At 40.9% G+C, this 27,309-nt stretch overlaps 1 protein-coding gene across 4 annotated transcripts in view; it reads left to right on the top strand.

The window, feature by feature from the left end:
• The window catches only part of KANK1 (KN motif and ankyrin repeat domains 1), a 180,147-nt gene that overhangs the window by 98,076 nt on the left and 54,762 nt on the right, over positions 1-27,309 (top strand). For 3 of the 4 annotated variants that reach the window (XM_064490252.1, XM_031449804.2, XM_064490250.1), the window contains exon 3: positions 25,970-26,089. In XM_064490252.1, coding sequence (XP_064346322.1) covers positions 26,053-26,089 — 37 coding nt within the window. In that variant the 5' untranslated portion in view covers positions 25,970-26,052. Of the gene's footprint in view, positions 1-6,948; positions 6,964-25,969; positions 26,090-27,309 lie in introns of those variants that run through there. The other variant, XM_064490251.1, reaches the window with a different exon arrangement.

The following is a 27,309-nucleotide window of genomic DNA, read 5'->3' as shown; positions in this document are numbered from 1 at the left end:
CTCACTCTGTGTTTCATGAGTTCAAAGGCTGTATCACTGATCCCTGTCTCCCTAGGACGAGCACCTTAATAGTCGCTTAATAAAGATTTGAATGAAATGGAGGGGACATGTGACCCTCAATTTAGGAGGACTAGTAAGTCATTGGTCAAGCCTTGGAAAGTAAGCATCAAACTTCTGTTGAAGTCAAATTTCATGGTTTCCTTTAACATCAGATATCAGCTGTCAGCTTTTTTAGATTTTCCTGGCCAGAAATATTACTGAAATTCCATACTCCAAGACTTTGATCTCTGGGACGATAGATCCACAGCATGTAATTATTTGTCTGGATAATTGTGCTTTCCCTTGGGGTTCTAAGAGAAGATGTTAAAGGAATCAATGGTTAAGTAATTGTATTGTTAATCTTAAAAGGAAAGTTGAATGAGAAATATTTAAAAACTGGTTAGAGAAGGTAATTATTGGGAGCATAGAGAAGATAGTTACTTATTATATATACTGTAACTGGTGCAGATGGAGGTTTCATGCAAAATAAAGCAGCTTGTAATTTTTTTTTAACAATTTCTACTTTGATACAGGTTTAGCAACCCTCAGGGTACAAAGCACCTCCTTCCTTTTGGATGGGGCTTTTTAATAATTCTGTAGCTGCACACTGACTGTCTCTCTGTGTGTGTGAGGAGGGTGAGGGACATTTCTATTCTGATGAGCTACCCTGAGGGTTTAACTTAGACTTGATTATCACAGGGAAGATGCCTGGGTACCTCATCAAAGAAGATAATGAAAGTGAGTGTTTTTAGCAAAGCAAATAGGCTGAGCAAAACAGCCTGTTCCCTCCACATGTTATGAGCTTTTACACCATTTTCTGCTCAATCTCGACTTTTTTTACACACTCATTTCTCATGTCCCATAAGAAAATAAGGGAATGAAAGATTTTATGGATATTAATAAGTAATAATACTTATTACTCTTTTTCCTGCCATTCAGGTTACTACCAACAGTGCCACTCTTACTCAAGACTCCTAATTAGTAAATTCTCTTTGCCCATGATGCAAAATCCATGTTGCTAAACCTGGTCTAGGAGCCCTCAAGAATTCATTCCCGCTCATCTTTCTGGTATTAATATTTGAATATGTTTTAGGTGCAAACAAAAACCCAAGAAAACCCCAAATCAAATTGCCTTAGACAATAAGAAAAGCTAATCTTTTTCATAAATCCCAAGAGCAGCTTTTGAAGTTGATTCAGTGGCTCAATGATTACAGAAGCCCAGGTTGTTACTGTCACTCCACTGTGCTAGTCACCATCTGCTGGTGCATCCTCTACATGGTGGCAGAATGGCTGCAGAAGTGCCAGACGTCACATCCAGACTGGGCGTTGTGTATTTATTTTAGGAGTGAGGGAACTTCCCAGAAGTGTCCTAGAGAATGTCGCCTTACATCTCACTGACCAGAATTGAGTCACACATCCTTTCCTAAATGAATCACTGCTAAGGGAAATGAGGTTACTATGGTAACCACCCTGGGTAGAACAGAGGTGGAGAGTCAACCATCAAGACTAAACTGACTATACTTCAATTTTTTAAAAAAGTTAAAAAAAAAATAAGACTACAGGCCTTCCCTACTTCTCACTGTGTCTCCCTCCTTCCCACCCCAACCCGCCCCTATTTTGGCCTCCCCAGGGTGGCTATTACAAAGCCTTGCACCTGCCTATCGCCAAACCTCCTCTCTGTCCCTCCAAATCCTAGGCATCTCCTTCCTCCAGGTCCTCATTTAAATTCCCTCTGCTCCATGGAACTCTCCTTGCTCACCCTCTGTTCTGCTCATCCGGCACCTGTGTGAAGGTCACATCTCTCTGACGGGATTCTGAGGTCCCTGGTCATGTCTGTGTCTTTCTCTGTTCCCTAGTGTACTTTTTGGAGAACCACAGATCCTGACTTTATTTGTGCAAACCTTTCCCCCAAAATGTTAAGACCAGTATAACCCACAGAAGGAAATGTTCTTACATCCTATTTATAATAAGCCCCTTTGAGACTAGAGCCAGTCCTAAAAATAGAATATTCATCCCTTCTATTATTAGAAAAGTAAGAATTCCCTATTAGTAGAAAGAGTAAAAGTGGCATTCACAATTTATTAATATTCTCTCTTCATCCGTTCACCCACACCCCTTTTTATCCCTTTTATAAGCTGTCATGAATTCAGTTTCTGCATGGTACATATAAGCTTTAGACTTTCTTAGTATGACTTTTTCTAATACCTTCAGACAGTGATTCAGTCCTCCAGGTACATCAGAATTACTGGAGGAGCTTTTTAAAAACATGCATATCCAAGCATCATATCTAGTGTCAGTTGGTCTGGAGTGGGGGCTGGTGTGTTTTCATAAACTGGGATCTAGGAGTTTCCAGGAGCCAGTGAGGATTGTGCTCTTAGGTAGCCCTATGCTAAACCCTTCTTGGTGAGAATGATCAGACTAATTTCAGTACTCTCGGGATTCTTGTCCAGATTGCTGCTGCGTCTTACTGTTCCTTGTCACTCACACGTCTAGCCATGCAAGGTAGGTGCTTCTTGCCGTGTGTTTAGTATCCACCTTCCCTTTGCACGTTCCTCACTTGGATCTTAAGCATCTCCTCATTCCCCTTCTGCTTCACAGCATTCAGAGCAATAGTGAGGGTGCCACGGAGCTCATTTTCCATCAGGAGAATAGTTTGGCCCAGATCCTGAACATAGCTTGTCAGCTTCATGCTTGCTGTGCATTCTGTTCTGTAAGCTCTGAACTGAACTTCCTTTGGGCCCAGAAAGCCAGCCACTTTCTCAGAGCCTCCACCAAGTCACTTCAGACATCCCCAGCTCTTCACAAGTCCCCTGTTCAAAACTTTACGCCTCTCAGGAATATTTTATCTAGTGCTTTATTTCATCCAGTTATGTGCCCCTTTTGGACAATGGCTACTTGATTCCACTCCTCCAACAACTCCTGGATTTCACTTTCATCAGGAAAAAAAACTTAACTGGCGAATTGGAATAGTGTCCTTCTCTCAGCCCTCTTCTTTATCAAACCTAGTGTTCCCAGGTCTTCTGTGTCCTTCAGACGCCACCAGATATTCTTATTGTCACTACACAACGATGATGTGAAAGTTTTGGTGTGAGACTTTGTGAATGTTCGTTTGTCTCTCTTGCCTTTCTTCATCGACGACAATACCTTATTTAGAGCACGGAGGGTAAGATGGTACCTGTTTAACCCCTTTTGTATGATTCAACATTCATTTGATTGTGATAATGGTAACTGATACCTGGTGTCATAAGTAGTGTGTTGTGCAGCAGTGTTTCCAAACTTTAGAGTGCGTTAGAATCACTAGGTGTGCTTATTCAAACACAGGCTGCTGGGCCTCACCCACAAGGATTTCTGATTCAGTAAGTCTGGGGTGAGGCTTAAGAATATGCATTTCTATTAAGTTGTTGAGTGATGGCGATGCAGCATGTCTGGGGAACATACTTTAAGAACCAATGTCCTGTGGGATTAAGAAACAAGCCAGGAATGACTGTATATGTTTTCAGGTTAAATATTTAATGTCAGAATATTTAGAATGCTTTAGAGAAACGCTTTTAGATGCTTTTCCTAATAGCAAGTACTCAGAGTATTTCATATGTGATCCCCACAGTATATCATAGATTTCAAAAGGAACTTTTTAATTGAGACAGGTGTAAAATTGCCATAAACATAAAGAAAGTTTAATTGTTTTCATAACGTAAGTCCTGAGAACAGCTTTCGGAGTAGATGATTCAGTGGCTCAATGATATCACCCAAGATCTAGGTTCTTATTCTCATTCCACTCTGCCATCCACCACGTGCTGGCTCTGCATGGTGGCAGAATGGCTGCAGAAGTGCTGGGCATCACATTCAGATCACATATAAATACACACAGTTTTATATCCTAGTTTACATAGCAGCAGTCCCTGTTGGGAACCTGAAATGGAAGATCCAGAGGTTCTTATCAAAAATAGTGATTAAGTCATGAGTACAGTAGTCATTGCGGAGCAATTTAATTTAGCTGTGTGCTCTCCATCATTAGGGGTAGATTAAGGCATTGCTCATCCAAGAAGTGTACCTTTGTGGTTCTTTTTCACCTACACTATTATTATTTGAGGCTTTTCATCAACCTCTTAAACATCTTAATACTTTCAGAGTATATCACAGAATCTTGCAGTTCCAGGGAGTCTTTTGGCAGACCAGTGTCCTGAAGGAAGGGATCAGTCCCATCCCACTGTCTGGAACCCTGGCCTGTCTGACATGACAGCATGGAATGTGGACAGACACACCCTCTGTGTCGGAGGCTGGTTGGAAACAGGACTAGACTAAATGGGCACAGGGGGCAGTGAGTTCAAGCACGTAGGCCCCCTGCTCCTGCTGTTTTTCTTACCTGTGGTGTCATAAAGTCTCCTCGGTGGAAGTTCCACCTGCACCATCTAAAGCACCTCTGTTCTCCCCTCTCCTACACCTTCCAGGGGTTTTGCTCTCTGGGCCACGGTCTTGCATTTCTAGAAGGTAACTGTAGCTCGGCCTCCTCTGCTGTGTCAGGGATATTCTGGTAAGTCTATCAACAGAGTCTCAGATAAATATTTCCTGAACATTGGTGCTCAGATTATATTGGTGGCACCAGCTCTGTGAAGTGTCCCAATGTCTCTTGTCAACTAGAGGCAGAATATTTGGCAAAGAATGTGTTGGTTCTCTGCTCCCAGGTTCTGGGTAAATGTCAAGTCATTCATTCTTTTGAGATAGACTGGCTTTCTTGTCTTTCTTAAACTTGCTGAATTTGGCTTGTGCCATTGAAGCACTTGGTTGCCTACAGCTCTCTTCTGCAGATTCCTCTGATCCTCAAATCGATGTGAGTGTTGAAATATCCTCTTCTGACTCCTCCACAAAATGTTTCTTCTCCCTGCCGTTCAGCCTGACTGTGCTGCTGTGAGGGACAGCTAGCAAAGGGCAGAACGAAGTCCACGCATTCAGGAGCAGTTTACACTTTTTAACCTAAGGCGGAGCAAGTAGGTTTGAGTACCTTTATTTTTGTGCATTTTAGTGCATTCACCTAAACAAGGTGGATGACTTGGAAGCTTCATAAAATGCATAGTGCATTAAAAAGAAAAAAAAACATATTTCAGTTTAAGTCCTGCATTCCTAAAGGAGCCCCATAAAAACAGTCTAAAGACACACTTTTCCCCCAGAGATCTGATGCTGAGTGCTTTGTTTCACCAGGCTTCAACAGCTCTCTCCAAGCTGTCATTTTTACTTTATCTGATATACATTCCACTCTGTTTCACTTAAGTATACACCTCCCTTTTAACATTCTCTCATTCTTATCATTGGCAGTAATCAGTTTCTCTAGAGCCCACCCTCTTTCTGTATGCTGATCTTGGATGATTTTACCAAGCAGTACCACACCCTTCTGCCTGTGTGTGTGCGCGCGTGTGCGTGTGTGTGTGTGTATCTGCCTGCCTGTCTCAGGCTCTAGGTAAAGTTTCCAGATATCATTGTACATGGCTTCATTTTAGCGTTAACTCCACACCTAAGTTAGGGACCCAAAAGCTCGCATTCTCAGTCCTGTGCTTTGCAAAATATAAGACTTGGCCGCCCAACTTCCTCCTAACTGCTCAGGCAGGTGAAGTCCGTTTGAATGGAAATCCCTCTTGGGAACACACGTCAGCATTTTAAAATGTCTGCCTATGTTGCAATGAAATTTTAAAAGGGAGTGCTTGGTTTTGATGTCACTTTTTAAATAAATGTAGCCAAAAGCCATGTTGGTAGCCCAGACCACTTTTTCATTTACCACCAAATGATATTCCAAGCCTGAAAAACATAGTCCTGTGTGGGGAAAAGCCTTCCAGTGGTCAGAAATTCAGTTCTGAGAAACCAGGTTCCCCTGTGAAAGTGACAATTAATGCAGTTAGATGTGTGCAGTATGTTTTGGGGTGCTCTGGACTGGTATGTGTGGTCTGTCTTTATCAGATAAACAAATGAAAGTCGTTTACCTCATTGCTGTTCCCTGCGTTAACATCCACCTTATCACCTGTTTGCTGTGGTCACTGGAAGTAAAGGAGAACATCCTGGTAGTCCTCCCTTCTTGTTAGTACTCTTTCTGTCCTTTCCAGACAGGAGTTTGTTTTGTGGCGTGGCTGCTTAGATCCTCACCACCACCAGCATCAGTGTGTAAGTGGAGCAGCATTCGGGGTGTCTCGAGCATTGGGATTCCAAATAGTTTTAAGGCAAATGGCCCTGCCCTTAAGGAACTGGGAATGGAGGCACCTTCAAGCCACTGCCTCTGTGTTTTACAAAAGTACTGGGAGAGAACAGCCTTTCTCTGAGGGTAACATGCAAAGGCCCATTTCCTTACCCTTTCTAACCTTAAAAAATAGACTTTTTTTTTATAGTAACTTTTAAAAATTGATTTACATTTCAGCAAACTGAAAATTGGAGACTGGAATTTAGTGGCAGGTCTGGTTTTGAACAAGTGTTTGATTTTGCTAATCTCAGCAGTGCTTAAGCTTACTTTTGTAAATTTCCTGCCCCAAGTTCCTGGCTCACGGGCACACTCAGACACCAGAACTGAGAGAGGGTTTGCATCTCCGTGAATGATCAGCTCTTAGAACGTGCCACCTTTAAAGGGGAGAAAAGTTCAAGCTTGGCAAGAACTTATGCGGCAGGTAATTCTTATTTGATATTTATTTGAATTTCTAAGGGCAAATTAACTTCTGTGTCCTTCACAGTAAATAAGTACTTGTCACTTTTTTTTTTTTTCGTCTTGCATCTGGTGAGTGTCTACTATAGATGGAAGAAAGTTAGTGCTTCCTTGTGGTATTTTGAGAGTTTTATTTTTGTGCCTTTCCTTGGCAGCCTTCTCCTCTTGTGAGCCAGTTTTGGAGTGGTGGTGAGGGGAAGTATTCCTGGTGTTCTAGAAGATTTTTTTTAATGCATGTTTACAAATGAGTAAGTCTATCACTTTTTTCTCCTTCTTTATAGCTCCATATTTAATATGTTATGAACCTTTTAATAAACAAAAGAGCGGAAAGCCTATTTGGAAACATAAAAATAGCAGAGTGAAGATTATTCTTAAATATCTGGTTAGATCACAATTTGGAAAGATCTTATACTTTAAAACAAAAGTTTGAACCATGGACCTGTTGAGGGTTGGGACATCAGTCCCACATCTCCTTTCGAAATCTCATGTGGATTTGTGTATCTGTGCGTGTGTACATATCTGCATTTTCTGGTGAGAAGATCTGTAACTCTCACAGACTTTTCAAAGCCACCCTCTTAAAATAACTGTTTAGTGAGTAACATTTACTATACTTGTTTCAAGATCTGCTCTTTGCTACTTGAAAACAACTTTCAATATTAGTTAACTCTTTAAATGCTTCTTTTGCAGCGTAAGATCCTTTTTGCAACATATTTTTTAATTTGTTTAATTTATTGTCTACTCAGAATTTTGGTTCACATTCCAGGGGGCTTCTCCCATGAGAATTTGGTGTAAAAGCAGAGAATTTTAGCATAAATGAACTGGGCTTAGCTTTGATTTGTTTTGCATGTGGGAAAACGTACGTTAGTGCAGTTGGTGACGTGTCATCCCGTAGAGCACGCATCGTTCTTTACTGCGATTGCATTGGTTCCTCTCTGTTCTGTCTGTGGTAAAGCCAGCCTTTTTAACCTCTGTAACAGAGATGGAGCAAACCTGGTAGGTCTGGAGACTGTGCTATGTATTGTCTCCTGGGAAAGTAGTTAAACAAAGCACAGACTTTTAAATTAATGTGTGGTCACTATGGTTTCAGGCAAGATGATAAATACCTGTGATTTTTGTGTATGTGCTGCTGTTTTGAGAAGAAGCATTACCATTAACCTGGCTTAAAAAGGACTAATTTGAAATTTTCAGGAGTTTAACAATTAGGCCTTCAGTTAATACTCAGTGAAATGAGAGATTGCAGTTTTAAGAAATAAAATCTCTCATGTTTAAAAAACTAATAATATACACATTAGTCTATGCAACAAAAACAAGTTAGTGTTAAACTATTGTGTGATTTGACCGCAAATTACCTTTTTGGCCTTAAAATTCTGACCTGGCCATAAAATTAAATATTCATTTCAACAAGCACTTACTGAATGTGTATCCCATGTCAGTGGAGAGACTATGTGCAGAAATAACAAGAGGACTAGAGCATGATGACAGATCGCCAGAGCAGGCGGTTCAGGGCAGAGCAGATGTCTAATCATGTCACAGCTTAACTAACCCTTTGTTTTACTTTTGTTTTCTAAGTTTGTTTAGGATACCTATTTTGACCGTCATACAGATCTTTGGAAAATACAAATATCACCAGCTACCATTTTTCGTATTTTAAATATAGGTGGTATTTCTCCATCAGAGAATATGCTCTTCTGGAGAGCTGAGCTTTCCAAATGGCACCGGATTTCTCCTCTAATTGTGTCTTCTCTGTCCCTCTCTCACATGAACCATTTTGGTTTGAAAACTTTCTGAAAGTGATTGCATCCTTACAGACTTTGTTCTTTTTTTAAAAAAAAATGCACAATTCCATTTATATAATGTTCTAGAAAAGCCAAAACTATAGGAACTGAAAAACAGACTGGTTGTTGCTAAAGGACATGGATGAGAGGAAGGGTTAACTACAAAGGGTTGTAGAGGAATTTGTTGGGGTAATAGGACTGTCCTGTATCTTGATTGAGGCGGGGATTAAGTGACTGTCCAAACTTGCAAAACTATATATGAAAAATTTAGAGTGAATTTTACTGCATGAGAATTTTGCCCTAGTTTTTTTTTTTCTTAATGGAAAAACATAGCCATCAGGCATTTCTTACAGACTTTCTTAAACCATATATTGGTTTAACACAATGTAAGCTTCTTGTAGAAAGTTAGGTCTGTCCTTGTCCATTGTAATTATCGTATGGTGCTGTAATAACAGCATCCCTAGGAAACAAACAGCTTATAGGACTGTTAGCACCAATATTTCAGCTTTTTAATGATTTATAAATCTCTTCCCTTGCTATAGGAATTTGCCTTTGAGTTACTATGACTTTCTGAAGCAGTCGCCATGACCTTATAATCTGGCCAGGACTAGAGGACGTGCGGGACCCCAAACAACCAAACTTAATAGAACCATATGTGACTTTGGGATTTCTGTATAAACTAAGTTTATAGATATTATTTTTTGATAGTTTATCTATTTGATTCTTTCTTTCTTTCTTTTTGGTCAGGGGGAGATAGTTAGGTTTATTTATTTATTTACTTTTACTGAAGGTACTGGGGATTGAACCCAGGACCTTGTGCATGCTAAGCATGCACTTTATCACTGAGCTGTACCCTTCCCTGCCTATTTGATTATTTTCTGTTCTCATTAGTGTTCCAAATAGAGTGGCTAGACTACTAAGTTTTGGGTAGATATGTCATTATCACATAATGATATTTCATGATATTTCTTGGCGTTGTAAATAAGTATACTGTATTGTACTTCTATTATACTGATGAAATATGAGAAGTAGGCAATCACAGAAGCTTCAATTTAAGAAAACACTCTTTGTTGTTTTTTTTTTTCTTCCTGCGTTTCCATGAAACTTAATCAATCCATTATAAATTCATCTTTGGCACTAGTCAGGTCTCAAACTAGTGAAAACTACAGAAAAATAGTTTTTGTAGTATTCATACTCTCCTCATTAAATGTGTACCTAATGTATACTCAATCCCCACTCTTTTTTTTTTTTTTTTAAATCATCCCAGTTTGCTTTAAGAGAGTGAACTTGAGGAAACAGTATGGTTGTGTACGCCCGTAGTGTCAAATGAGGAGAAGCCTTGAAAGGGAAAGGTTAGGAGCAAAAGTTCTCACCAGAGTCCCACACTCGTGAAGTGTCCCAAGTTATTTTTTCCTTGTTGACTTGGAAGAACAAATACCAAAGAAGGCACCGAATGACCTCACTTTTTCTGGCCCAAACATATATAGCAGAGACATGAAACACCAGTCCCAATCCAGGAACTTCAGTGGGTAGTTTGGGGAATGTGTTATTCACAGAGCTGTTATTGAAGTCTAAGGAAATCAGGTTGAAAGCCAGAGGATTTAGTTGACCTAAGTGCATTTCAACCATCTGCTTTCATAGGCCCCTCACCCAGCTAGTCTACCTATTAGAGATCACCATTTCTGTGTGTTCCCTCTCATTGAAGCTGTAATTAGCTACATAGTAGTAAATCCCTTCCTTGTTCCTTTCATCTTTATTTAATAGGATCATCTCAATTTTTTTTTAAATTCCACATATATAAGGTTTGCCTTCTTTGAAACATAAAGTGAGGACATAGACCCAGGAATAGAGACATACCAATTATTTTTCTTACAGAATTTATTTTTTCTTTTAAAAATTAGTTTAGTTATAAGTAATTTTGAACACTGGCTGTCCTAGGCTCTGAGTGCTTGATACTCAGAAAACTAGGATGACACAGTCACTGTGCTTGCAAAGCTTAAAAGTCCAGTGAGGAACAGCCGCACGGTAAGTCCCTCCGCGGAGTCGCACGTGCAGCTCCCTTCTCTGAACTTCAGTCTCCTTGTCTGCTATGCAGTCTCCTTATCTTAGCGAAGATAATGCATGTGAAAACATTGCAAAATTGTAAAGCCCTAGACGTGTCTGTTGTCATGTTTGGTTTAAAATAGAAGCTGGGAGAATTTTAATCCTGACACCATTTAGATAACCCAGTTACAAGACTCTGGGTAAAGTGAGAGAAACAATGCACGTCAGTGTCAAATTGCAGTCCCAGGGGAATGTTTGAGATTGTAGTGCTAGGAGCCGCGCATGCTGGAAATTGTTTTATTGGTATTTATGCTAAGTGGTGATGACACTGGGAGTAGCACAGCGTCGTTGGACATAACATGTTACCGTCTGTGTTTGTTAGCACTCAGTGCATTTTTACTGTATCTCGTTAATAAGAACATTTTGAGCCTCATGGCATTGGGATATATGTAAGATGCCTGTTTTATAGTTGGTCTCTAGAGTGTCTTTGTAGTAATCTAGTGTTTCTGTTTATTGTTATTCCCCTCCCTCCCCTTTTTTTTCTGTTAGTTCTTTAAAGGTAGGGAGGTTGCATGTCCCAGTTTGCCTGGGACCAACCTAGTTTATGCCTGTTGTTTCAACATCCTGTCCATTTAGCATTTTAGCATTCTCAAAAATACCCCAGTATGCCCCATAAGTTACCTGGCCACCCTGGCTCCAGGCATAACAGGAAATGAAGGGCCAGCTGCCTGATTACCAGTTCACATCATAGCAGGGTCCTAACAAGCTGTTAAGCCTGGAGCATGTGTTTGTTCACGTTGGTTCAGAACAGCAGCTTTGGCACTTGAAAGGTTCTCACTCGAGCATGGCTCGTTGCAGCTTGAGGGCTGACATTCCTTCTTAAAGGCCCCTCAAGGTTTTCATTCAGTGTGAGCATATGCATTAAGATGGTATTGATCCTGTTTCTGACCATCATTCACCCACGGCAGCCATTCACGGGGGTTGTAAAACATGTCTGTCGCCCCTTCCCCACCTGTGCGGCTCTTGTGGCATGACTAAGGGGATGAGTAGCATGCAGCCTAGAGGGATGGGCCTCCGTTGCAGCCTCTCTGCCACAGCCTCCTCCCCTTTCAGAATGAATGAGAACGTAGGAATGAAAGGTCCAAGAAAGAAAGAAAATTCTGCAAGCAGAAGGGTGCCGCTCTGTGTGTTGGCTTGCAATCCCTAATACAGTGGAGTGAAATTGTCTCTTCCTGCCAATGTTAATATGAAATGTTTTATAAAGGTCAAGGGGAGATGGATGATAAGGACCCACTGTCTAGCACAGAGAACTATATTCAATGTCTTGTAATAACCTGTAATGGAAAAGCATCTGAAAACGAGTATGTGTGTGTGTGTGTGTGTGTGTGTGTATACATATAACTGAATCACTTTGCTGTACACCCGCAACTAACCCAACATAGTAAATCAACTACATTTCAATGTTTTTTAAAGGTCAAGATGATATGTGACTGTTTTAGTATGTGCAATCCCAATATGTTCAAAGCACAGTAGCTTCAAAAAGATTCGCTGCAAATTATGCTTGTTTAAAAGCAAATGTGTAAAAGAAAATAAAGAAAAATCAATAGAATGGGTCATTTTATTGCTATCCCCATTTTACTTTCCAGAGAGGCAAACGTGGTGTAGAGATCTCCCTTAAAAGAGTGCCTCTCACTCTTTAATGTGGGGCTTTTGTTGAAATGCAGATTGTGAGACAGTAGGTCTGGGATGAGGGCCAAAGATTCTGCGTTTGTGACCAGCTCCAGGGGATGCCAGTGCTGCTGGACCCCAGGCACCACTCGTTTAGGTTGTTGGGAAATGAGCGCTCCGTCGGCTTCTGACTCTGGATGTCGCTCTTGCACCACAGGCGAGTCACAGTGACACAGACCGGAGACACCCTCCGTGGGCAGGATTGCTGTGTTTTAGTGAGAGGTCAGAGCCAGAGGAACTGTCCAGACACTTAGGGCTTAGACACTGTTCCTTGTCTCTTAAAAAAATCTTAAAGTATCCCCTGCAGAGGTCCAATGCTCCTGCTGAGGAAAAGAATAAAGAAATACACATTTCATGGACTTGGAATTCCAGTAACTGGCTCCTTTTACATCTCCAAAGGGCTGTGAGGAAAGGAGTGGGGAGCAAAAGATGAAGAGAATAAACAGGAAATTAGAGGAAATTCAGAAATGGAAAGTTCTACTCCCTCCTGCTTCCATCACAGGAAAAAGGCTGTGATGTGCCTTGCTGTCTTCACACCTCTAACTAAAGACACAGACCACTGTTAGCCAGTTTGTGTGACCGTATTCTGGCTATTTAACCTCTGTTATTTCACAAAATGTCTTTGTCTTCTAAAGCATTTTGGATGTTTTTCAGCGCCTTTTCAATTGTAAAGTATAGCAACTGAGAGTATTATGATCATATGACACTATATATAATATATACATGTGTCTTGAAGAATGTAGTTTTACGCCTGAAAGGACACCTCCAAAATAGTGTATATAAATTTTGTGTTTTTCCCTATATTCCTGGTTCTTTCTTTTAAAAAAAAGTTTACTTTGTTTCATAGCCTCAAAGTTTTTATTTTTTAATGTAATCTGTAATGGGCTGTATTAATTTCTGCTTCCGTAATTCTGATCTAGGGAATCTGGCCTCAGGGTTGTAGCACTGGCTAGAACTCCCTTCTGTGGTTTGCCAGCAGACACCCTAAGCGTGTGCTGGTTTTAGGGGTGTGTGCGCATTTGGATACCTTTTCTGAGGGGAGGAAGGAATGCTTGTTCCAGAAGGTGCTTTGCGTCCAGCTGTGAGTGTTCAGCTAAGTATGTTCTCCCAACACCATGACCTCTTCAGTCTTAGGACAGAAGTCTGGGATTTGTTCATATCTCTGTTCTGACTAATGAGTTACACATCAGGCCCTTCGAGATGTCGTAGGTAAACAAGTGCTGAGTCAGTCAGGGGTCTCATCCTCAGACTTCAGGATGAGAGATTTTTTTTTTCCCTATAAATTTACACCTAGAGACAATGTTATATACAGGAGTTGAGTTTTATAAACATAAATTACTCTGAGTTGAGGATGAAGAATGAACATAGAATCCCATATTGAGCAGCTAAAATTGCTGTCCTAAATTCAAACTGTGAAAACATATTAATTGTAAACAGAGAGATTTTCAGTGCATTGTTTTGAGGGTGTGTTTACTGTGTTGAAAACAGTAAACGTAGGCTTGGAGTCCAGTTTCATCAGCCCTCCCACACGGTTTTGGGGAGAGTTTCAGTTGGCATCTTTCTGCAGGGCGACCTGACATCATCCATCAGAATTTGCAGGCTCTGTCTATTCCTCTCACAAATCCACTTCTTGAAATTGATTCACAGCAAATTACTGGACAAGTACACAAAGCTATGTGTAAAAATATGTTCCTCAAAGAGTAATATGAAAAAATTGGAAAGAATCTAAATATTCAACAGTCAATATAGGTCAAGTAAAATATAGCTCAGATATGAAAGGTAACACTATGCAGGCATTAAGAGATATGGGTATTGTATTTAAAAGATGGCTATAATAAATGTTAAAGGAAATAAAATAATATATTTGGAAAAATTATACATGTATACACACGTGTATATAAGCATGGGGAAGAACTGGGAAGCTACATACCAAAGGGACAATACTAGTGGAATTGTAACTGGTTTTTCACTTTCTGTACTCTTTGCTGTTGTTGAAAATTTAGTACTGTTATTACATTGAGGGGGGAAAAGATAACTTAATTTGGAAGGTTCAGAAAAAAAGCAGTCACTCTGGGAGCTGAGTTGGAAGAGAAGCCAGAGCCCCATTGTTTGGGCGTCTCTTGGGTGTTGACTTCGTGGGAATTCTCTGACTGGTCACTGCTGTGGCAGGAGGCGCTTCAGAGGCAGTGAGGGCCCGTGAGGCAGGACCCGTGTCCCGCTGACTGATCCAGAAGGTCCCCTACGGCCTCACTCTGTTTGGCAAAATCGGCCCTGGGGAGCCTTGTCTGCCACTTTGGCCAAGGATTCAAAAGAACAGAATTGCTGAACGTCAGGCCTGAAAGTGTCAGTAGGGCTGTTCTAGTCTAGATACGGAGAACCGGAGGCTCGCCGTGTTTAAGCAACTTTTCCAGAGTCCCGGAGGCAGTTCCAGGCCAGGGTGAAATGAACACGCAGTTCCCAGGCTCCTGGTTTGGGGCTGCTGTTTTGCTGATCTCTGAGTTCTACGGTCATGGACAAGCCCCCACTTCTCACAAGCAGCTTTAAAGGCCAGAGAAAAAGAGGTTTCCAGGTAAAGGAATGGATTTTGTGTCTTAACTTAGAACATTAAATTGTTAGGCCTTTTGTCCATATCTGCATCCTGTGAAATATGTGGAAATTCAGAGGTTCCTGACTTTCCTTGGGTCCTGGCCCCTTTGGGATACCTTGTAAGGCAGAAAAACCTCTCCCTTGAACAGTGTGGGTTGGCTAGAAACCACAAAACTTTGCATTTGAGTTGGGGGTTTCAAGAACCCTCTGAGACCTGCCACTGTTGTAAATGTTCTTTGTCTGATGTCCCCCGAGTTTTCAAGTCTGTCTCTTGCATTTGGACATAATGCAACTATGACCTGGTTTTCATACCTTTGTGGTAAGTATGTTTCTTGACAAAACAATAGCATGGGATGAGAGAAAGAAAGGAGGGGTACGAGGAAGATCCACACACCTTATCACGTTAGACGTTTGCTGTTTTCTTTGTTTCCTGTTGCTGTTAGATTGTCTTTCCAATAAAAGTAAAATTTTATGAGATTTTTTAAAACTCCCATCACCCTAGCACAACTGCTCTCATCTTGGCTTTGCACTCCGCTCTGTTCCTATCCACATGAGTAATTTATGATTATAACTAAAGACAGTCTCCAGGGTGTTCTTTCATGCTGTTCTTCGGAAGAGGACAGCCCCTTCCATAAGAAAGACACTGGCCCAAGATGAGGCCAGAATTTCTCTGTACTTCTCACCAAAGACTAAGTGTTTGCGTAAGAGCAGGTAGTTTCCACTTAAAATATGTAAGAGTTTTGAAAAAAGCCTAGTGCCGTGGTTTTCAAATCAGCTGGAAGACTTGTGAACCCAGTGACCACTGGGCCCACCTGAAGAGTTTCTGATTCAGTGGTCCAGGGTGGGGCCCAAGGATACGCATTCTAGTAAGTTCCCAGGTGATGCTGGCATGACTGGTCCAGGGCCACACCTTGAGAAACAGTGACCCAGGAGTAGGAGCCCTGTAAGGCAGTGTGTTTTCCAAACTTTCCTGATAACAAGAATCACTTGGGGATGTGTGTGAAAAATATAAATTTCATCCACATGCCAGACTCACTGAATCAGAATCTCTGGAGAGAGTCTTGGGATGTTGCTTAGTCAGAGTTAGGGAACCACTGTTGCTATCAGGAAAACCCTGCAGATCACGACGGGACGCTAGGAGATGCTGAGCTACAGTTGCATGCTTTGACCCTGTGGTCCCCTCAGCCCCTTAACATGTGTCTGCCTGGCTTCATCTTCCTTTTTCAGTGAATGTTAGGCCTTCCTTATAAAACATAAATATTTTTATTTGAGGTGCTACACATATTGTATTAAAGAGACACCAGAGTACCTGCCTTCTGAGAACTTGCTGAGATTTTATTGAGTTTCCTCTTTAAGAGCCTAATCTCAGTGTCTGTGTGTGTGTGGCGGGGCGGGTTGGGGAGAGACAGAAAGAGAAAAGGAGAGAAGGTGGGAAGGAAGAAAGAAACATGCATTTCTAGCAAGTTCCCTGGTAAGGTAGCCTGTCCAGGGACCACACTTTGAGAACCACTGGAATACACCAATGACTCAAACACAGCACACTGGAATCTCCTAAGGGAGCATTAAAAAATACTTCTGCCTGGGTCCCACCCCCAGAGAGTAATTCACTTGGTCTGTGGTTGGATGTGGACAGTCATTCAAATGATCCGCCAAGGTTGTGAACCTCTGCTGTGGGTCCCTCAGGATAGAAGAAGGTAACCTGTTAAGAAGCATGAGGCCTGATGGGAAACAAAGGGCTAAGCCAGTGCCTCTCTCACTCAGTGTGCATGCGAGTCAACTGGGCTTCTTGCTAGGATGCAGATTCTGGTTCAGTTCGTCCGCAGAGGGGTCCAGGATTCTGCTTTTTTAACAAGTCGTGCAGATGCTGCTTCTGTTAACGTGGGTACCACCAAGTCTCATGGGGCTTAGAAGGTATTAGCCAGCACATGTAAGTGCCTGTCAACACATAGCTTTTATACTTATATTTTAAAGGTGTAGAACAAGTAAAAGCACAAGTGTCAGACAATTTAAGGTAGAAATAATATATATTTTGCCATTAATGAATGTTTCTCTTCTCTTGATGGCTGGAAATTTTTGTTTTTGCTTCTCTCTGCCCCCTACCTATAGTTTCAAAAAAGTATTTGTGAGTTAATTTTGCTTTCGTATGATACGTATATATTAACTGGCCTTTATCCCTGCCCCTATATCTGGATCTCAGTGTTCGCTATCTTTCTGACTTTGGTATCTTGCCTTGGAGCTTCCTCATTATCTAAGACCCTGCCCGTTAGGTGTTACCATCCAGGAGGCTAAATGTTCAGCCATGCCCCTAGGCCCTCATTTCAGGAGCTTACGGTGTTTGGCTCTGTAGTGTTGCCAGATTGCATGCTCTGTGAGCCAACCTTCTTGGGACATGGCTTCAGCCTATGTTCCTGTCTTGAGTCCAGCCTTTCTGTCCTGGGTGAAGGGTGAAGCTTTTCTTTGACAGGTTCTAGGCTCTGGCAATTTTCCTAGCATGGTGGAGTTGAGACATTGCTGTCAGAGCGTTGTAGAAGTGGGGACAGAGAAGCAGGGCAAGGAAGAGGCAGGACCTCGGGTGAGGAAGAAGGGATTTAGGTCCCAGCCGCACAGTCGGCTTCCGTTGGCCTGTTGGCCTGTTGCATTTCCCAGCTGAGCATGGCAGAAGTGTTGGGTGATTGATGGTCTTTGAATTGGCCCTCAGAGGACATGTCTGTGACCTCTTCCTATTTGAAATTGGTGGGAATGACCCCAGGGGTCCTCTGTTCCCCTGCTGACCAGGGAACAAGGCTCTCCTTGCTGGGCATGGCCTGTCACTGGTCATGCTGTCACTGTATTCCTATTGTCTGAAGCATCCCTCAGTGGAATGGGATACTGGCAGAAAAGAAATGTTTTCAGTTATTTCCCATTTTCAAATAAAATGTGGCAGACACCAGCACCCCCCACCCCACCCTGTACCCTGTGTTTGTCTCCTGTCATGGGTAGAGAAACATCAGCTGGATTTTTGCACTGTCATGAAAGCAGTGTGCTTGTCCCAGCTGGCAAGCTTGAGACAATAAAATAGCAGGGAACGTTCTTAGTCTCCTATATTAAAAAAGAGATTTATTTTGACTAAAGGAAAGCAGCATTCAAGACCTACTGGAACAGCTTGTGTGGCATGTTAAGGGCAACTTGCCTGTGGCCGGGGCACAGTGGATGCTAGTTTTGCCTTTTTAAATCTCTGGATTTCGGTTTCTGGTTCCAGCTTTTACCATAATCATCTTCAGTTGAAGTGCATAGGCTCCGTTGATAACACAGTGTAACATTTCGGGGGACTTTTGACAGGCAGCAAATTATAAAGTATCTCCTGGGTTAGGCACTTGATTTCTTTTAAGTTTCTCTTAAATAAGTAAGAACTTATATCTTCTGGGGAAAATACAAGAACATCTGGAAAGTTTCTGTTTGGCATGGCTGAGCCTTTCTGCTATAACGAGTGGAAAATAAAATTTTTTTAAAAAGTAAAATCAGCGGACTGGTCTGAATAAACTACTCCTGGATGGTCCAGTGTCCCTTCTCTATCATAATGTAACTAAAGAAGCCCCGACCTACCTTTCCTTAAAGATGGTAAGAAGCCTAAGCAAAGTACTTCAGAATAACCAATTTTATGCTGTTCGTTGGCTTTAAAACTCTCAGTGACTTTCTCTCCACTTAGAATAAAACTCGCTTTCCTTACTGTGGCCAGCAGGGCCTGGCAAATCTCTTCACTAGCCTCTGCTCACTTCTCCTTCCAGCCCAGTCTGCTCTTTCCCTCTCTTAGTAGACTTAGTTGCTCAAATGGTAGAACTTTTCTCTGCCCCAGAGCCTTTGGGCCATTCTTTTACAGAAAAAAAAGTTTTTTCTTGTTTGTTTGCTATTATAACTGTAATTTAATTGGATCTAATGGTTACTCATTACAATAACACTAGCTTGACTGGCCAAACATACTGTGTTAACAGATTTCCAGAGCAGAAATGAGGTAATAGTGAAAGTGTCTTATAATGGTGTTTAGTATTAAAAACCTCAGCCTCCCACACCACTCCTCCACCATTTGTTAACTAATATAATTTGTGTGTCCTTCAAAAAGGTTTAAATTTTGGTGAAGACCACTTTATCAGTTTTTACTTTTTTTAAACTTGTATTTTTTTTTTTTTTTTTTTTGCTTTTATCAATTTTATGGATCTTACTTTTGGTGTCATGTCTAGAACTTCAGCCTTACAGGTTTTCTATGTTTTCTTTTAAAAGTTACATCGTTTTTTTGGTTTCACATTCAAAACTATGATTCATTTTGAATGAATTTTTTTATATGGTAAGAGGGTAAGATCAAGGTTTGTTTTGCCTGTTCCTGGCAAGTTGCTGTAGCACCATGTTTTGAGAAGACTGTGCTTCCTTTCTTGAGTTGTTTTATACGCCATTGTGGAAGAGTGTGTGGGAGCCTTGTGTCAGTCTTTCTGGGCTGCATTCTGTTCTCTGGACAGTTCTTATCTGTCACACTCCCCCACCTAACTCCCACCCAGCCCTCCGGTTTCACCTCCATTGTCATTTCCCTGGAGAAGCCCATAAGAACCGCCCATTCCCATCCATCTCCGTACCCTCAGCCTTAATCCTAAGAAGTTCAGCCTCTGTTAACCTTACTCTACACCTGTTTTTCTCTTTCTCATGACATTTAGCATAATTTGTTACAGATTTGCTGGAGTGTGTGTAGATATGTGTGTAATTCCTGCCGGAAGCCCCAGGAAGGCAGGAACTAGTCTATTTTGTTTACCATTTTCGTGCCCGGCAGTGTGCACATTACATTCTGAATCCCCAGACTGTATTTTTTGAATAAGTGAATGGAAAAAAGTCAGACTTTCTGGGGCATGTTTTCTAAATCACTGTGTATTATTTTCTTAAAGTCAGATGACATTCCTGGCTCTTACAGCCTTAGGACCTAATTTTTTCCCAGTTAACCCATCTTTTACAGCAGTGATTTTGAGAACCTTTGGCTTGCATCAGAGGCTCTTGGAGGGCTGCTGGACCCCACTCCCAGAGCTTATGATTCAGTAGGTCTGGGGTGGCCTGAGAATTAGCATTTCTAAGAAGTTCCCAGAAGATCATGCTGACACTGCTAGTCTGGGAATCACACTCTGAGAACCACTCTTCAGAGGTTAAGAACCTAAAGATGTTTTCTGATCCCTTTACTTAGTCCAAGGCACCCTTGAACTTGTCATTAACAGTATTGATCAATTTAAGAGTCATCACAGAGACTATCACATAAAAATCCAATCCTAGAGGAATTAAAGGGAAGATGACTGCTTTAGCAATAAATAAATGAGAACTGCACATTTTAAATAATTTAAATAGAAAATGAACAAAAAGCCTTTCAAGCTATACTAAGCTAATTCTCTTACATATGTGGCTGTATATTTTGGTTCTTTAACATTTAGATAGGCAAAAACCCTGATATTTTAACTCATAAACTGTCACCAGTAGAGATGCTTGCTAAGTAAGAGCAAGACTTCACTAATACTTGTGAAATCAAGGTTAGGTTTCTGCTGTGGACTGTTTCCCTTGACCCATTAGATGTGAACCAAAGCAAGTCATTAAATACTACTTCACATGCCTGCACTGAGTCATCACATTACTTTCCCCTGAAGTCAACAAAAAGTGTAACGGTGATACACCTTTTAAAAATCTTCAATAATTCTACTTTTCATTTGTTTACTTTTCTCCAGTCTTTCACTTTTTTTTTTTTTTTTCCCGGAGGAGTACCTGGTTTCAGCCTGGGTTATGATCTGATAAACTTTCGTCACAGAAAATTTCCTGGGAAGAAAATTTGCCAGCATCAGTTCTTGTCAAGTGTTAAGAAAGCTGTGTGGTTCCTGGTAAGCCAGCTTGGGGAGAGCCACGCAGGGCTCTGAAAGCATGTGCAGGCATGTCTGAGATGGCTTTAATCTGTCCATTGGCAGCACTGCCCTTATGCACACTCTCGGAAAGATGCTAATGTACTTTCATGATGTCTAGTGGATGTGGATGGCCAGGGAGGGTCTGTGAGAGGGCTGGATACATCCATGCTCACTTTGGTGCCTAAGGAGGCAAATTTTAACATGGGAACTCTTTTCAAATAAGGCAGAAAGGGTAAGGAAGGAGTTGGCATTTGGGACACCTAATCTGTTGAGAACACTCTTCACCTAAATTATCTTTAGGCCAGAAGCACAGATCTCTAGTTAGATTATTTGGGGATGGTGGGCAGTGGGATGTGCCTGCCTTGTTCATTGCTGTATCTTCATGACTGCCTGGCACATCATAGGTACTCCTTTGTTGAATGAATGAATGAATGAATTTATTTATGGTTGCTTCTTCCGTACTTTCTCTTTGTCTCCATTTAAATTTTTTACTATGATATCAGTACGTCCCATCCTCTTAAATATGTTACCCCAAGGAATAAGGCTGCAAATATAACTGTTTGAACAAATGTAGCATAAATTTTTTTCTAATGGGCAAAACCCAACCTTTTTTCTATGTTATGAATGAAAACTAGTATCCAGGTAAGATTCTAATTTAGATCTTGATTGATAATCGAGACTTCCCTTCACCTATACCGCACTCTTTACTAGGAAAATTATCTACTGTATTTGAGGAGGTCAAATGGCGTTGAGTCATATTAGGTAATTTGGTTGCAATAACCAAGAGCCAGTAAATATTCCCGCACAATTCTTATGGTAGGAGCCAATATTAGAAATCACTGAAAGATAATCTGATGACAAATTGTGGCCAGAGTTTGCACTGAAACATTCTTTTCATTATGTTACTTTTAATTAAATTCTTGACAGAAATATGTGGGCAATCACAGATGATGTATAATAAATTAGACAGGTTTTTGGATGACTATTTGAAAGACTGACTTATTTAAGGAAAGAAATGAGCTTTGCATTTTTTTTATTAGGGTAAAATATTTGTGTGTCTGGGTCTGTGTGTTTTTTTCTGTTTGGTTCTTATAGAATCTACTTCCTTTAGGCTTCTCTTTAGTACCTGGTCTACTTGTGTCCACCTTCTCTCAGACAGTTCCCGTCACTTACAGCTAAGCCTTCCTGTAAGCAGACTGTGCCTCAGCACTACTTTCTTTGCACTTTCTCGTCTCCTCCCTTTGCATGTGCTGTTCCTTCTGCCTAGCATGCCCTTCCATGTTTCTCTCCCTGAAAAACACTTATTCATCCTTTAAGACTTAGGCCAATTGGTTTCTTACTAATACATTTTTTGGCCACTTCCGCCCTTTGGGGGCAAAGTCAGACCACCTTACTGTGGATTAGAGTTGAACTTTGTATACACTGCAGTTCTAATGCTTTCTCCTTTAGTCTGGAAGAGACTGTGATGGGTAAGTGCTGAGATGTGCCGTGTGTCACGTAAGTGCCTCCTCAAGCTCTTCAGCATGTAATCTCCAGGAATAAAGTTGGAAATACAACTGCTTTAAAACCAGTATTACATAAAATTCTGAAACATAACTGTCTCCCTAAAAGGGATTTGAGCAAAGTGTCCTTGCAATAAGCACATACATCCCTTAGGTGACTGCCTTGAAAGGGACCTCACTCATTTATGCAGGTAAGTTCCTGTTTGTTGAAGCAGCAGTGCCCTTGCTCTCCATCATTAATCACACGGGGCTGGAGCATGAGCTGTAGGGCTGAGTTGCTTAGCTTTGAGTGTAGCTCTGTCACTTACTAGCTGTGTGACCATGGCAAGTTCCAAATCTCCCAGTGCCTCAGTTTCCTATCTGTAAAATTTTAGTACTTTATAGGGTTGTTGTGAGGTTTAATTAAGGTAATAACTGTTAAATGCTTTAAAAAGTGCCTTGAAGGTAACACAATTTCACCAAGTCTGAGATGCACACTTTTTGCAATTTAACACTTCTGAAATGAGGATGTCTTACCATTAATGTAATTTGAAGAAGCACTTTATTACCATTTAATTAGCAACATCTTTTTTTTTTTAATCAGTGGTACTTAAAGTAACAGTGCATCTTAGAGTCAATGACATTTTAGATTTCAATAACCAATAGAGGTAAGAGCTTGGTAGACACTGGCTGTCGTCAGTATTGTCACCATCATCATCATTTTCTTGGTTCTAACCAAGGCAGCGGCATTTGATTGGTTGGCATTGCTAACTAGCGTGCACATCAGATTTCAGATACATTTATTTTCATTGATGTTTTCTTAGAAAAGGTCTAGTGAGCTCTTTTCCATATCTGTTTCATATTACGCTCATGTATTTATGGGGTTAATTCATGCAGTGTCTACATTATTCTCTACACCATAATGGAGGAGCTGCCTAAAATGTTCTTCAATGCAGATTAGCCTCTTGAAATGAATAGAGAAGAAGACAGATTCTTTATTCTATTGATATATTTTCGTAAATCCTTTTAAAGAAGTGCTTTTTCTTAGCGAGCAAAACTAAGCCACTGTTGTACCACTTAAGATTTACTGGTTTGCAGTCTTCTCTGACAGAGAAAAGAAGCAGTTTATTGATCTATAACAGAGAATGGATCATAGCCAACCCTTTCCTGTTTTATGCAATGCACTGACATAAGAATCTGCATATCATTAAGAAGACTGAGTCTTCACCATTTGAGGCCACCTGTCAGGCATGAACAATAACTGGGAAAAAATCAATACACAATACAAACCTGTTGTTTTTGCACACGCACTGCCAGGACCCACACCCAGTAACAGGCACGTCTTGTTATTTTACGAGTGATATGCTGATGGTTCCTGATTTTAGGCTTCCACTTTATTTTGATTTTATTGTTCAGTTTGGGGGAGGGTGGGAGAAACCAGTTTGGATCTGAGATAAAGATCTTCTGCCAGGTGAAAGAGGTTCAGTAACAGGAGAGGACCTTGGACCAAAGTTGATGAAGCTTGACGAGGAAGGCTCTGGGCACATCTCCGTCCAAACACCTTGACACATACTTCATTCACCCATAACCCTTGCAGCTTGTTTCTTCTTGCCTTCTGTTTGCCCTCCAGAGTTTAAATGGTGGTATTTACAAGCCTTTATGAAGCAAGAACACAATCACATAGGGCTAGAATGGGGCCAGTAAACAGCTTTGCTTAGGTTTTGTTGCTGTTGGCTTTTAAAAGTATAATTAGTTGAATGATTCCAGAAGCTGGGCTTCTTTCTTTTGCCCCCTTATCACCTCACTCCTCCTCCTCCTTCAGTTCTCCCAGCCTCTACCTGTTGTTTTTTTTTTAAAAAAAAACAAACACAAAGATGCATTTGTGAGACATGGATAGTCATTCCTCTTCTTAAAGATAACACTCGCTGTATCCCTGAAGCCTGCCTTTTGATTCAGCTCGCTGTGACTCTCCAAGTTCAATGCCATGGACCCGGACCAGTGCCTGTTTCCAGGAAAGTCAGATGATTGCCACATAGTCCGAGAGATTAGAGCCATCCTGTCCTCTTGGTGTGCTGCCAAACAGAAACTGGGGACCAGCAGGGAGCTGGGAGGCCTCCAGTGGGAGATTGAGAATCAGGTCTCTGCAAGTGAGCTGAGCTGTAGTCCCTGAAGCTGGAAAAGCCATGTGAGGGAGCACACCTGTCAGAAGCAGCCTGTGGAAAACCGGTCCTTTACAGTTTGCACTGAACTGCTTTCACAGTGGTTAGCTTTGAACTGTAGTGCAAACCCATTCAAACAATGAAGAAAATTTCCCTAGTTAAGCAGCAAGAAATCTCATCCTGTGTGATCAAAACAATCAGCCAATTCCTCTTCTTCCTTTTTATTTACTTATATTTCTGACTTCTTATAATCTCCCTGACCATGACCTGATGGCTTCCTTCTGTGTAGCACTTTTAAATACTCTTTTCTTTTTCAAATGCGTTTTAAAGCGAATAAAACCAAAGTTTACAGAAAGTCGCTAATTTTTTTTAATAATTATTATTACTAAAGAAATGAAGGAGCTAAAATCATCTGTAATTACATCACCAAAGGGCAACCACAATGAACATTTTGGTGTATTTACTTCCAATTGTTTTAAATAAATGTGTAAATACATACTTTTTTAAACAAAATTAGGTTGTGACAGAATACCGTTTTTATCAACGTACTTTGAGTACTTTACTATTAAAAGCTCTTAAATGACTTCAGAGGCTGCATTAGAATCCAGGGTACGTGGATCTGTTATTTTAGCATTCTCCTATTGTTGGGAACTCAAATGGGTTTCTGAATTGACACTTTAATTCTCCGTTTGGAATTTATTCAGCTCAATTTCTCCGAGTTTTGTGTCTAGAGTGAGAATTTGGGCATAGTGGAAGTGGAATATTTCTGTCTGTACTATTGTTTGCTTTCCTTGCCAACATTTTAAAAAAGGCATTCAAAAGATTGGAGCAGTGGTTTTTTTCTGGTTTTTTCTTATTTTTTGTTTTAAATTTTGTGACTGTAGTATATCTTGTTGTATCATCTCAATTAACTTTTAAATAGCGAATCAGTATAAAATAAGAAATATGTTGCCTAGCATGTATTCTAATGTTTCAAAACCATGTGCAATGGTATGTCATTTGAAGTTTATCCAACAGGACAAAGGGAGATTTTAAAGATTTTTTTTTAAAGAGGGGGACTGCCTGGATCAGATTTATGTTTTAAAGGACTGGGTAGGTGAAAAACTTGAGGTATCACAAAAAAATTCACAAGAAGTTCATCTTTTAAAAAATGTGAACATTTGGTACAACAACTGCTTTGAAATTGCAATTGAGTAAATGAAACTGTGGAACTAGCATTTGGAAAGGAGGATATTTTAAAAACCAACAACAGTTTGTGAAATTCTACAGAATGATACACATTTGTATTTGAAGGCCACCTTCCTAAAAAAGTCATGTGTCTAGAGAACCAATTTTATCTCCCATAGGAGTATTGTATCTAGAGACCTGCTTTCAGCATCTGTCCATGGGTACACCTGTAGGTGTGCCATCCTCTTAACATCGAGCGGCCAGGTCCAGGGCAGCCACCACCTTGGTCACTAGGCTGTCTCTCCCACCTTCCGCTTTGCTCTCTCCCTTAGCAGTCATCTTTGTACACAGAAGTCTAAGATTTAGTGTTGTACATATCTTTAAATGACCCATTTTGATGGGGTTCTCTTTATTGTTTCAGGTTGAATGCCTTTGGGAACTTGATGCATAAAATTTGCATGACTCATCACTCCTTTTTGGATCTGTCATTGGAGTCAAACCAGCATGGCTCACACCACAAAGGTTAACGGCTGTACCTTAGGTAACTCCATGCTCTGGACAGTGTGTGTGTGTGTGTGTGTGTGTGTGTGTGGTGTGTGTATGTAAGTAAGTGTATGTCTTAGCTCAAACTGATTTATTTCTTTTTTAATAATGGGTAAATAATAGCAAGTTTCTTACATAAGTAGGATTTCAAAGCAACTTTCTGTCCTTTGAAGTTTTTGTTCTTTTTTCTTAATCTCTTAGAGAATTTGCTTTTATCTTTAGAGTCTCTTTATGTACAAAGATCAGTTAGTTAAATTATTACCTAAGTCAATTTTATTGGAGTGTGGAAAGATAAATGTAAAATCCTGAAGGCTGATGCAAGTGTAATGTATACTCTTACGCTTCTTCACGAGGGATTGAGTGATGAGAGAGGAAATGAGTTTGAATCCTTAAACCCAGTTCCTAGTATCCACTCCCAAGCAGCTTTTGTTTGATGTCGCTCAACAATGGGGGAGCAGGGAGAAGGATATGTTCAATAAAGGAACTTTTCCAGAGAGGAGTATGCAACAAGCCATATTATGAATCACAAAGACTTGTATTATAATTCTTTCTTCAATTATATTGGAGACCTATATAGTTTGCGTATCAATTCCAATATTGCTTATGTAATGTTTTGGAGAAATTTGTACGACAAATGGAGAGAGAAAAGCCTCCTGAGAGACAGTACGTGACGGGAGATTACAGCCCACCCCATTTGTCCTCCCCTCATTCCTCTCTCGTGTTATCTGCCAACAGTGGAGCATGTGGGAGCCGTAACTGTGTATGTGGGAATTCTCGTGGAGCACTTGAGCCCAGGGTCCCAGCTCTGCTGGCTCTGAGCACTGGATAATGGAGAGAATGTGGAATTGGGGCCAGGAGACCTAAATTAGAGTCCCATTTCCAGCATTAACCATTAATTACGGGCCAGGACATTTCTCCATGTGTAAAGCATCAGTAAATATATCCACCTGAAGGGCTGGAACCATTGAGAGCCCAGAAACATGCGAACAAGGGCGTGGAAGCTGTAAAGCACTTTAAAAACTACAGCAAGAGGAGGAGACCTCTGAGCTGGTGACTCTTTGTCCCAGCAACCCCAGCTGCAGGTATCCTCTCTGGCACGATGCTATAGCTTGCCCCAGACCAAACCTACATAAACTCAATTTGTTTGTTCTAGGACAGCTGAGCTTAATCTGTTCACTCTTCTTGCCCTTTCTACTGTTCAGTCTTAGGATTGTTACA

This window comes from Camelus dromedarius, chromosome 10 (genome assembly GCF_036321535.1).
Source record: "Camelus dromedarius isolate mCamDro1 chromosome 10, mCamDro1.pat, whole genome shotgun sequence".
Taxonomy (NCBI): Eukaryota; Metazoa; Chordata; class Mammalia; order Artiodactyla; family Camelidae; genus Camelus; species Camelus dromedarius.
The sequence above is the reverse complement of the archived record's forward strand: the minus strand, read 5'-3'. Positions and strand labels throughout refer to the sequence as shown.